This window comes from Grammomys surdaster, unplaced genomic scaffold (genome assembly GCF_004785775.1).
Source record: "Grammomys surdaster isolate TR1022 unplaced genomic scaffold, NIH_TR_1.0 125956, whole genome shotgun sequence".
NCBI classification, from domain to species: domain Eukaryota; kingdom Metazoa; phylum Chordata; class Mammalia; order Rodentia; family Muridae; genus Grammomys; species Grammomys surdaster.
Window position 1 is genome coordinate 485,532 of NW_021620775.1, and position 12,310 is coordinate 497,841.

The 12,310-nt window shown below is 43.6% G+C and overlaps 1 protein-coding gene across 1 annotated transcript in view; it reads left to right on the top strand.

Moving 5' to 3' along the window:
• Senp5 (SUMO specific peptidase 5) overlaps nt 1-12,310 on the top strand; it is a 36,971-nt gene that overhangs the window by 1,269 nt on the left and 23,392 nt on the right. Inside the window, exon 2 of the mRNA XM_028753820.1 lies at nt 7,965-9,490. Coding sequence (XP_028609653.1) covers nt 7,996-9,490 — 1,495 coding nt within the window. The 5' untranslated portion in view covers nt 7,965-7,995. The remainder of the gene's footprint in view (nt 1-7,964; nt 9,491-12,310) is intronic.

Consider the following 12,310-nt stretch of genomic DNA (forward strand, 5'->3'; position numbering starts at 1 on the left):
TGTGTGTGTGTGTGTGTGTGTGTGTGTGTGTGTGTGTGTGTGTGTGTATGTGCATGTGCAGAGAATAGAGCAGGTACTCTTAATCACCCCCCACCCCAACCCCAGCCATCCCTGAACATGCTCAGTTTTGTTTCTGTTAGTAGCCAGGCCCCCTGCCTGGCTTTGGTTTTAGTTTTCTTGGTCTTTCTTCCCACCTTTTATTACTATCTTCAAGTGCTGTGGCGTGTACACAAGCATTTCGAGTGCCAGGCAAGTGCTGAGCCTGGTTCCACAGCCCTAGGTCCCCTGCTCTCCTGATTCACTCCCTCATTTTGTCTTGGTACTTGTTGTCTTGTGGCTCTTAGGTGGGTGTATGGGAAGTATGTACGTTGATAAACCACCTGTCTGAAAACCCTTTTTTCTGTTGTCATGAGTTTTTAGGTGGGGCTAAAATTCTCTTGTTGAAAATAATTTTCCCAAGCCAGGCAGTGGTGGTGCACGCCTTTAATCCTAGCACTTGGGAGGCAGAGGCAGGCGGATTTCTGAGTTCGAGAGTTCGAGGCTAGCCTGGTCTACAGAGTGAGTTCCAAGACAGCCAGGGCTATACAGAGAAACCCTGTCTCGAAAATCAAAAAAAAAAAAAAAAAAAAAAAAAAAAGAAAAGAAAAGAAAAGAAAGAAAAGAAAAGAATTTTCCCTCAGAACTTCAAAGATATTTCCCAACTGTGTAGAGGGGCACACTTGCCTGTGTGGAAGTGCTTGGTGCGAATTTTCCAGCCTATTTATTGAGACAGAATTTCATTAAACTTGGAACTCACCCGTTTGGCTTACTGGTTGATGATCAAGCCCTAAGAGTTATCCCCACCTGGTCCTGGGATTGTAAGAATGTGTTGCTGTGCTGGGCTTTTATGTGGGTCCTGGGAACCCACAATCAGGTCTTCATGTTTGTGCAGCAAGCATTTCTCCCACTGAGGAATCTTCTAGACATATCCCCTAAGATAGAGTCTGGCTACTTAGTGATAGTCCTGTGCCAACCTCCTACCCACATGGATTTCAGGAGTGTGACCACACCTGGCTGCACCTGTTACTTATAAGAGATGTTGTGTTTTTTTTTTTCTTTCACTCATTCTGTATTTTTTTAATTTGAAATTATTTGTAAGGAATGTCCCTACTGCCTGTTTTGCTACCTTTCAAAATTATATCTGGCATAGTAATAACATTCCTTTAATCCCAGCACTCCAGAGGCAGAAACAAGCTAATCTCTATGAGTTTGGGATCACTATGGTCTACATAGGAAGTTCTAGGCAAGCCAAGGTTATATAGTGAGTCAATCTCTCTCTCTCTCTCTCTCTCTCTCTCTCTCTCTCTCTCTCACACACACACACACACACACACACACACACACACGGTATTTATTATATTCTTATCATGTATTTGGTTGCTCAGTGGATTTTTGGGCATCGTGAGATTTCCCGTTGGTATGTCTTTTTGACATGACATTATTTTTGAGTCCCAGTGTGTTCCGGCATCACAGTGACATTTTAGGTTCATCTTTCTTTTGCTTTCTCTTCCCAGTTCTAGGTTTTTATTTTATTTTTGTTTTTGAGACAGTCTCCTGTGGTTCAGGCTGGCCCTCCAATGGGCTATGTAACCAGTGATGATGTTGACTTCCTATGCTCCTGTCTCAGCCTCCAGGGCACTGGGATTTCAAGCTTGAGTCACCATGCTGAGTTTAACAATTTCTTTCAGTAGACAATTATATTTAGAAACTAAGGTCTGGTTGTTAGGGTGTTCACTTTATACTGGAATTGTGTTGCTTCATTGACAGTCAAAATATGTATGTGTATGTACACTGAGTTCATAGTGGTACCTCTAGTTTTGTCCTTCCTCCTCCTCCTCATCATTTCATGATTCATTGTTTCCCTATTGGTGGAAAGTCTAGCTTTAATTATCCACCACACATTTTACTTATTTGCTCAACTTTAGAATACTGATAATAATCAGAATTGACTCCTACTTCTATGAAAAAGCAGATTTTCTATGCATTGTACAGTACCTGTATGTAGTCTTTGTCTTTCGCTCTTGAGCATGTAGTCAGAATATCATTTTCTAAAATTGTTAATTTTCTGCTTTTATATATGATTGTGTTAGTCATTTGAAATTCAGGGGCTAAGAGATGTAGCTCAGCAGTAGAGCACTTGCTGGGCATTCACGAAGTCCCAGTTTAATTCTCCAGTACTGCAAAAAGGAAAAGAAGGCGAGCACACCAGGTTCATTTAAGTATATGAAGCATTAGCTGGGTCCTAAGGCCAGACCAGGAGGAAAAGGACATTCAGAGAAGTGTCCCTCCCTCCTCATTTTGTCCACCTTTCCACCTGTGAACTTTGCTCTCTTCCTCTAAGGATGCCTTCTGTAAATCACTGTGTGCTGGGCGCTAGGGAATCCTTGCTCCAGAGAAGCCTCATTCATCACATAGATAAGTAGTTTATTCAGCCATGCTCTTGCCTGTGGGCATTGGTTGAGTATTTGGTATTACAAACAATGTTTCAACAGATAGCCTTTTCATTAGTATCACAGCTGTGTCTCCAGTTTAAATTGCTTAAAGTGGGGCTGCCAGTTTAGGGATAAATAATTTGTGGTTTTTATAAAATCTTCCCAAATTCTCTTCCAAGATGATTACATCAGTTTGGAATTCTATCAGCAAAGTATGAAAATGCCTTTTTCAATTAGGTGTCAGAGGCCGGAGGATTTTTAATTTGAGGTAGGTTTGGACTACAGAGTGATACCTTCAAACAGAAAGAAAGTAACGTTTGGTTGGCGGGGATGATCCACTCAACTGTTAAAAAAGTAGCTTAACTTCTGAAGGAGAATGTTACAACTTTTCTTTTTCTTTGGCAGTGCTGATTAAACCTGGGACTTTGATACATGCAATTAACACTATCTTTGAGCATAACCCTAGACCATTGACTTTTTTTTTTTCCCCCAGACAGGGTTTCTCTGTGTAGTCCTGACTGTCCTGGAACTCACTCTGTAGACCAGGCGAGCCTCAAACTCTCGAACTCAGAAATCCGCCTGCCTCTGCCTCCCAAGTGCTGGGATTAAAGGCGTGCACCACCACCGCTCTGCGACCATTGACCTCTTAAGGGTGAAGTTGAGCTGGCTGGTGTTGGCACATGCCTTTGATCCCAGCAGTAGGGAGGCATGGTAGGCAAATTTTTGTGAGTTCCAGATTAGCCTGGTCTGCAAAGTGAGTTCCATGATAGATAGGGCTACAGAGAAAAACCCTGGTGGGGGGAGTGAAGTTGAACATTTTTTTATGTTTGAGGGTTATTTGGAAATATTTGTGAATTGCCTCCTTATGGATTTTTCTCATTAGGTTATCAAGCTTTTATTTTTTGTTTGTTGGGTTTGTTTGTTGGTTGGTTGGTTTGTTTGTTGAAATAGGGTTTTTCTGTGCAGCCCTAGCTGCCCTGGAACTTATTCTGTAGACCAGGCTGGCCTGGAATACAGAAGTCCCAACTGCCCTCTGCCTCCTAAGCTCTGGGATTAAAGGCATGTGCCACCACTGCTTGGTTTGTCTTTTCTTTCTTAATTTAAGAGCTCTTTATGTATTGGGAATATTAACACTTTATATGTCATGACTTTGTTAAGCTTTTTATAATTTTTTTTCATTGATGCAATTGTATTTTCTGTTTTGTGTTTTCCTAATCTTTGTGGTGGTCTTGGTTCCCCACCGTGTGTGTGTGTGTGTGTGTGTGTGTGTGTGTGTGTGTGTGTGTTAGTTAATAGAAGGAACCAGTGCAGTGGTTAGTCTTTAGAGACAAGAAATTTTACATTCTGAGGTTAAAGTTAATGCAGGGGCTCAGTGGGGCTCCAACTTGTAATGGTTCCACAGTTGGCCCTGCCTGAGACTCATCTGTGTGCACCTAGAACTAGATGACAATATAGTTGCCTTCTGCCCAAGGGTAGCCCATTATGTACCTGTTGGTGTTGGGTGGAAATAAATTAGGGTCTTCCTTGGTGCTTGAAGCAGCCTTTTCAGGTAGAATTTTTGTTGTTGCTGTGTTTTTTCTTCTAGACAGGGTTTCTCTGTGTAGTCCTGGCTGCTCTGGAACTTGCTCTGTAGACCAGACTGGCCTCGAAATCAGAAATCCTCCTACCTCTGCCTCCCAAGTGCTGGGATTAAAGGCGTGCACCAGCACTGCCCGGCGGTTTTAATTTTTAAAAAAATTATTGTTTAAACTTATTTTATGTGTGTATGCTTGAATGTATGTGCATCTCATCTGTACATAAGTCTTCAGACATCAAAAGGGGTATTGGGCCCTCTGGAATTGGAGTTATGGGTGGTTGTAAGCCATCATATGGATGCTGGGATCTGAACCTGGGTCCTTGGCTGGAGCAGAGTGCTATTAACCACTAACTGAGCTCTCCAGCTCTCTCTCTCTTTCTTTCTGTTTTTGAAACAGTAGAACTTTTTTTCTTTTTCACAGATATGGAGGCCTTATGCTCAAAATTAGTCTTACTGAGTCAAAACAAGGGAGTTCTCTTTGAAGGTACTTGGGGGGAAGCTGTTTACTTTCCTTCCTCAGAGGTTTGGTGATTCTTGGTAGTTAATCCTTTTTGTGTGAGGGTGGGGTGGGATGGGGTTGGGGGAGGGACAGGGTCTCGCTATGTAGCCCTGGCTGTCATCGAACTCACTATGTAGACCAAACTGGCCTTGAACTCACAGAGATCCACCTGCCTCTGTCTCCTGAGTGCTGAGGTGGCACCATACTTGGTGATTGTTGATTTTTAAGAATGGGGCTGCAGGTGTGTGGGTGAACTAAAAGGTCATGCGCAGCTTGGACAGATCACAGCAGACTAGATGGTTCCACGAGGGGAGGTTTATTAAGAGAGTGGGAGAAAGACTATACTTTCAGGGATCATTTCTATAGTTCGTTACTAGAGAGTGGGAGAGAGGGAGGAGAGAGAGAAGAGAGGGTAGAGGCCGGCCATGGCCACGTGGAGAGAGGGGGAAGGGAAGGGAGGAAGTGCAAGGAGAAGCTAGAGGCAAGAGAGTAAGAGAGTAAGAGAGAGAGGAGGAAGCAAGCAGCCCCTTTTATAGTGGGTACGCCTACCTGGCTGTTGCCAGGTAACTGTGGGGACGAGCATATCTAGGTGTTGCCAGATAACTGTGGAGGTGGAGTTTAGACAGAATACTAACATGAACATCTTTATCCAGTATGAGGTCCGGGGTTCAGCCTTAAACAGTGTGCATTAAGATGCTATGGGAAACCTTGAATGCATGAGACTTGTCAAATTTGGGTACACTATGGGCCATGCAAGGCCATTGTAGGGGAATCTGGGTACGTTTATGGATTTTTTTTTTTCCACAAACTAATCAACTATTTTAGAGGATGAATCAGAGATTGCCACAATCTTAAGAGGGTGAGTTGAAATAAAAAGTATGTTTTGCTGGGGGTGGGTGGTTCAATGCATTTAATCCCAGTGCTTGGGAGGCAGAGGCAGGCAACTCTGAGTTTGAGGACAGTTAGGGCTATACAGAGAAACCTTGTCTGGAAAAAATAAACAAAAAATGTGTCTCATTGCGTATAGCATTCTCCTTCAGACTGTCCTCACAGTCCATGTATTTACTCCTGGGGGAAGGAAGGGGTGGTGTGATTAGGATCCAGAGCCTAAGACATTTCTCTGACTTCAGAACACCCTGAGGAGTAATTGTTCAGCCTGTTAGGGGAGTGTTAAATATCTATAATCTTCTTACATGCCCTTCTCTCATCCTGAAGGAATGGTTCCTCATTAGCAGCGTAAACTTATAAGGTAAGAGGGCGACTTTCCCACAGGAATTCACTGTGCTTTCCTACTGGTGTGACTCTCCCGACTCATCCTTGCCAAGAAGGGAGCAGGTTCTCTCTCGGGGTATGAGGCAGGAAATTGTGTATGGGGTGTTGTTTTCCTTGCTCAGCGCCATCCATATTCCCAACCTTCAGAGGTATTGTCACTTCTAATTTAGGACCTTTCTGACGTCATGTAGCTTACTTGATCTCCTTAGGTTTTAGCTTTTTTGACCCGCTAAGTGTGTTACTCATTGATCTGCTTTTTATTTTTTGAAACAAGGTCTCACTATGTAGCTTTAGCAGACTTGGAACTTGCTATGTAGACCTGGCTGGCCTTAGCTCATTAGCAATTTGAACGGTGAGATCTTCCAGCCTCTGCTGAGATTAAAGGTGTATACCACCAAGTCTGGCTACACGTAGGGCCTGTCACCTCCCAGTCATGGAGTTTTCACCAGCTTTAATCTCACTGGGGATTGTTTGGTGTCCTCATAACTTTGTGTCATTATTGCTCCAGTAGGTTGTAGCTTGAAGGATTCATGTCTGGGTAAGACTGTAGATGACCCTTCTCTCACAGGCCTTGAACAACAACAACTACTACTACTTCTCCTCCTCCTCCTCCTCCTCCTCCTCCTCCTCCTTCTCCTCCTCCTTCTTCTTCTTCTTCTTTTAAAGATTTATTTATTTTATGTATGAGAGTACACTGTCGCTGTCTTCAGACACACCAGAAGACGACATTGGATTCCATTACAGATGGTTGTGAGTCACCATGTGGGTGCTGGGAATTGAACTCAGGACCTCTGGAAAAGCAGTTAGTGCTCTTAACTTCTGAGTCATCTCTTCAGCCCCAAGGCCTTGAACTTCTGATCTTTCTTCTTCATTCCCCGAGTGTTGGGATTGAGAGAGAGAGAGAGAGGGAGAGAGAAAGAGAGAGAGAGAGAGAGAGAGAGAGAGAGAGAGAGAGAATGAGAGAATGAGAATGGGCGCACGTGTGTGTGTGCACACGTGCACCTTCATGATTGGTTTTATGCTGGGGATTGAATCTAAGGCTTTATGCATGCGAGGCACATAATCTGTCTCCAGCCCTATCATGTCAATACATTGAACATAGGACCTGTGCATGCTAGGGCTGGCATTGACTACACCACCAACTTCATGTCTAATTATCATTTATTCCTTCTCCTCTTTTACCTCTGTCAGCTATTCCTGAAATTCTGTGTGCACTTGTGTTTGTCTGTGGTCCTTATAGAAGAGCACCTGATGAAGTCCTGTTCCTTTCTAGACACTTAGACTCTGACTGTAAAAGTGGAATGGAACCTGGTCTCCTTGAGGGTGATGACTGTGGACCAAATTAGTAGCTATGAAATTCCTTGAAGGGGTATTTGATCCCTCTTCTTTCACTTTACAATTGAGAACACAGAGAGTCAATGCTAGAAATTCTGTGTCTGGCAAGGTAGCTCAAGTAATAAGACCCCAGAAATTCTCTTCTGTTTTTTGTTTTTGTTTTTGTTTTGTTTTTTCCTTATGTGTTCTATTAGAAACTGATACAATGGGTTAAAGAGATGGCTTAGCAGTTAACGTGTTGCTTTTTGCAGAGGACCTAGGTTCAGTTCCTAGCATCCACATGGTAGTTCACAGCTATTCATAATTACAGTTCCAGGAGTCCAGCACCTTCTTCTGGCCTCTACAGGCAGTAGACACTTAAAAGTGGTGAACCTATATACATGCAGGAGAAATATATTCATGTACATACAAAAAAAATCCTCAGAATTGGGAAAAGTTTTTTTGGTATAAGGTGTCTGGCTGACTTGGAACTTACTACATAGAATAGGCTGATCTGGAACTCACAAAGACTGAGGTTTACCTAGCCTCAGCTTCCTGAATGCTGGGATTAAAGGCATGCCAGAAATGGTTCTAGAAACATCTCCACCAGAACCAAGTATAGAGAAAATGGGACGTGTTAAATGTTCATGCCTTCCTTCTTCCCAGACCTTGCAATGGGAACCTCAGTCAGGTAGGATGTCCTTAGAGCTGACAGAATAAATTGAAGTGCACAGGTTCTCTTTCAGTTTTTGATCTTAATTGCTATATGTCTTTATGACATTATGGTTACATTGAAATTGAAATTTTCTTTACACGTTGTTTTCTTTCATAGGTACATCCAGTTCTCAGTATGCATCAGAAAAATGAAAAAACAGAAGAAAATTCTATGGAAGAAAGGAATTCACTTAGCTTTTTCTGAGAAATGGAATGCGGGGTTTGGAAGCTTTAAGAAGTTTTACTTTCCCCAAAACTTGTGCTTTCTGAAAGCTAAACTGGGAAGGCCAGTTGTTTGGCATCGGCAGTTGAAGCATTTCCAGTGTAATAAGAAGGATCTTCACATCCAGAAAACATGGATCCAGGATGTACCACTTTGTTCAAAGACAAAGTCTGGAGTGGCTACTCAAAATGTTAGTACTTTGTTCCCCAAAGTGAAAAGAAAGGACACTAAACACTTCATTTCCTCCTCAAGGAGTCTCCTGAAACTCCAAGCAGATAAATTACTGTCTTCAACAAAGAACTTGGACCATGAATACTGTAAAGAGAAAAGCCTTCTGAAGGCAGTTACTGGCTTGTCAGCAAATACTGTTTTAGGTAAGGCCAATGGTCACAAACCTAGCACAGACCTACAAGCTTCAGACTTTCCCATGAAGTTCAATGGGGAGAGCCAAAGTCCAGGTGACAGTGGCAAGACTGTGGTCTTGAACAAACATAGAAAGCGAGTTTGTTATGGCTGCTACCAAGGGCTAGAGCACCACAGGAACAGGAGACCCCTGATTCCAAAAAAGTTCCAACTTAACCAACATCGAAGAGTCAAAGTGTCTCTTATGATGTATGAGAAATTATCCATGATTAAGTTTCGGTATAGGATTTTCAGATCCCAGCACTTCAGAACGAAAAGCAGAGTTTGCAAGCTAAGAAAAGCTCAGCGAAGCTGGGTGCAGAAGGTCACTGGGGACCATCAAGAGAACCTTAGGGATATTAACACTGAGGGTGGCAGTTGCAGCCCAGTTCCTTCCCTAGAACCTAAAGACCCTTGTCGGTGTCAGCCATACTTTCCAGACATGGACAGCAGTGCTGTGGTGAAGGGAAAAAACTGTCATGTGCCTGATGGCCACACTAAAGAAAGCCCTGTCTTGGACAAGGAGCATGGTTTAGATGAAGCATTCCCTGACCAGCAGAATGGCAGTGCCACATACACTTGGGACCAGGCATCCTCTTCTCCTAAGTGGGAGTGTACAGAGCAGATTCATGAGATCCCTTTGATGGAACATCCTAGTGACAAGTTCACTCCGGAGACTGAAAGAGCACTTATGACTCTGGGTCAGGAAAGCGGGACAAGTGCTGTCATCGATGACAGAGTGAAACTGTCAGTGTCTGGAGCAGACAGATCTGTGAGTAGTGTAGATGGACCTGTGTCTGAGGAGCCTGAGCAGAACGAGAACTGCCAGATGGAGGAGGATGGGTCTCTCAAGCAGAACATTCTTAGTTCTAAGCTGCTGGACCACCCTTACTGTAAAAGTCCACTGGACGCTCCCTTGGTGTGCAGTGAACTCAAAGTAGAAAACCAAATGGCAGGTGGCAGGAGCAGCCAGACAGCGTCTCCAGTGGATGACGAGCAGCTCTCGACCTGCCTCTCTGGTATGCACTGTTGTTTGTTGTCCGCACTTGCTATATGCTGTCCTTTCCACAAGAGTCTTGGTTTTGTCTCCCACACATAGCTTTCCTTTAAATCGTTGGATGTCGTGATGCCTTTTACACTGCTCCATTACATAGATGTTGCTTTGTTCTCTGCTCAGTTTGCTGATTGATAAACACTTGTGTTGATTTGGCTGTAAGGGTGCGATGAACTCTCTTACGCAGTTGTTTCTGTAAATTAAATTAGCATTCAAATTGCTTCTAAAAGAATATTGGTACTTAAAGATTTTAAGAAGATGGTCAAATTACCTTTCAAGAAGAACTGGTTTACACTTAAGTTTTACAAGGCTTACAGATTACAGATGAGAGTCTTATATTGTTGGGTTTTAAGATTGACTCTCTGAGCCAGCTCTCCAACCTTATTACATTCTAAAACAATTTAAAATTTTAATTTAATTTTATTATTGTACGTACATGTATGACGTTTCTGTGTGGGTGTGCATGTCACCATGCCCACATGAAGGTCAGAGGACAACTTTGTATAGTCAGTATTCTCTTTCCGTCTATATTTAATTTCTCGCTTAAATGTAGTCTTTTCAAATGTTAAGTTTTCATGACTTGTGTTGGGGCCATTTTTTCATGAGATATAAGACCACCGTATAGAAACAATATAACTATTAAGATATAAAGGCTGGGAATATAGGCAAAAGTATATACCCTTGGAGCTGGAGAAATAGCTTTGTGATTAACAGCCCTGGATGACCATGCAGAGGATCCAGGATTAGTTCCTAGTACCCACATGGCAGCTCAGGAACATCTGTTAACTCCAGTTCCAGTGGTTCTGATGCCCTCTTCTGACCTCAGTGGGCATCAGGCATACATGTGGAAAACAGACATATATGCAGACAAAACACCGTACACGTAAAATAATAAAAAATTTCAAAAATGTTCTGTGCTTTGTTCTTAGCTTAGAACCTCCAAGTAGACTTGAGTGGAACATCAGAGAGAATGATTTCAGAAGTCCTAGGGCTGGGCTGCGGAGATGGTGCAGTGGGTAAAGGGTACAGACACTTACTGCCCAGCCTGACGGCCTGAGTGAGTCCAGGCTCTGGAAGGAGAGCACCATTTCCCACATGCTGTCTTCTGGCCTCTGTTTGTATGCTGTTTCCATGTGTACCTCACTGGATACACACAATGAGTGAATGTAATCAAAATCAAATAATAAGAGGCCGGGGGTGGGGGGGCAAGTCCGTGGTTCTGTCCAGCATGTTTGGGGCCCTGACTTGGGTTCTCAGCATTACAGAAAGTTGGGAGCCTCTCTGATGGGAGTTTAATGGGAGGAAATCCCGGGTTTTCATCTTTGCTTCTCTCTCAGTACAACAGAGTACTTTCTACTCTGAATTGCTGGCCTTGCAGAACCCATTGTGTGGAGCCACAGATGGAATGGGTTACGGGTTTCCTGTAGTGGCCCAGAGTCACTTGTCAGCTTCATAGGCTGCCGGCCTTCCTCTACAGCATCATCCCCAAATCATGTTTCTGTTGTTGTTAAGGCCTTCGCTTTCTTTGTTACTATTTAGAAATGACGTTGGGGTTTTGTGTCCTGGGGACTTTTGCTTAGTGGGTCATCATGGAGACCACTAAATCAATATATTCATAAGTTGACTTGAAGACTGCCTTAAGTCAGGCTGAAAGGCCTCTTTAGAAATTCTGTTCTTGGCTGTAGATATAGCTCAAATGGTAAAACTGCCCACCATGTATCAGGCCCGATTTTAAAAGAGGCCTCTGTAGAGCTGGACCTGGTCCATAAGGCCAGCTTAGGCAGCACAGAGGGGAAAGGCCTTGCTCCCTGTCACCAATTACCTCACAGGGTCAGTGTTATGAGTGACGTTAGTAGGTTTGCTGTTTGTTTGGAGATTAGGTCCCACCATTAGTCTGGGATTCGCCGTGTAGATGAAACCGGCCTCCTGAGTGCTGGGATTACAGGCCTGTGCACTGAGGTGAGCAAATTGCTGCTGAGTAGTGGTGGAGTCGAATGCCTTTAATCCCAGCACTCAAGAGGCAGATGGGTCTCTCGAGGCTAGCCTGATCTACTTCCTGGACAGCCAAAGCTACACAGAGAAACCCTGTCTCAAAAAACCAAACCAAACAGTCAAGTTGCAATAATACAGTGATAACAATCTTACCAATTTTACTTTTTTTTTTAAAAAATAAAGAAACTACTCTTTTAACTACTGGGGGAAGAAAAGACATTTAACCATATGATTAGTGTTCATCTTCTTCCCCATCCTGTCTAAGATGTAACATTTTGCTGTTCCCGTGGTGTCTTAGTCACTGTTCTATTGGTGTGAAGTGAGACCATGGTCAAGGTAACTCAAAAGAAAGTACTTAACTGCGGCTGGCGTACATGTTTAGAGGTTTAGTCCATTATCATTACTGGCAGCATGGTGCATGGAGCTCAGAGCTCTACACCCCTATCTGAGGCTGCAGGCAGAGAGACACTGAGCTTGGAATGGGCTTTTGAAACCTCAGACCCTACCCACAGTGACACACTTCCTCCAACAAATAGCCTGTAGGGGCCATTTTTTGGTTTTTCAAGACAGGGATTCTCTGTATAGCCCTGGCTGTCCTGGAACTCACTCTGTAGACCAGGCTGGCCTCAAACTCAGAAATCCGCCTGCCTCTGCCTCTGCCTCTGCCTCTGCCTCTCTGCCTCTCTGCCTCTCTGCCTCTCTCTCTGCCTCTCTGCCTCTCTGCCTCTCTCTGCCTCTCTCTGCCTCTCTCTCTCTGCCTCTCTCTCTGCCTCTCTCTCTGCCTCTCTCTCTG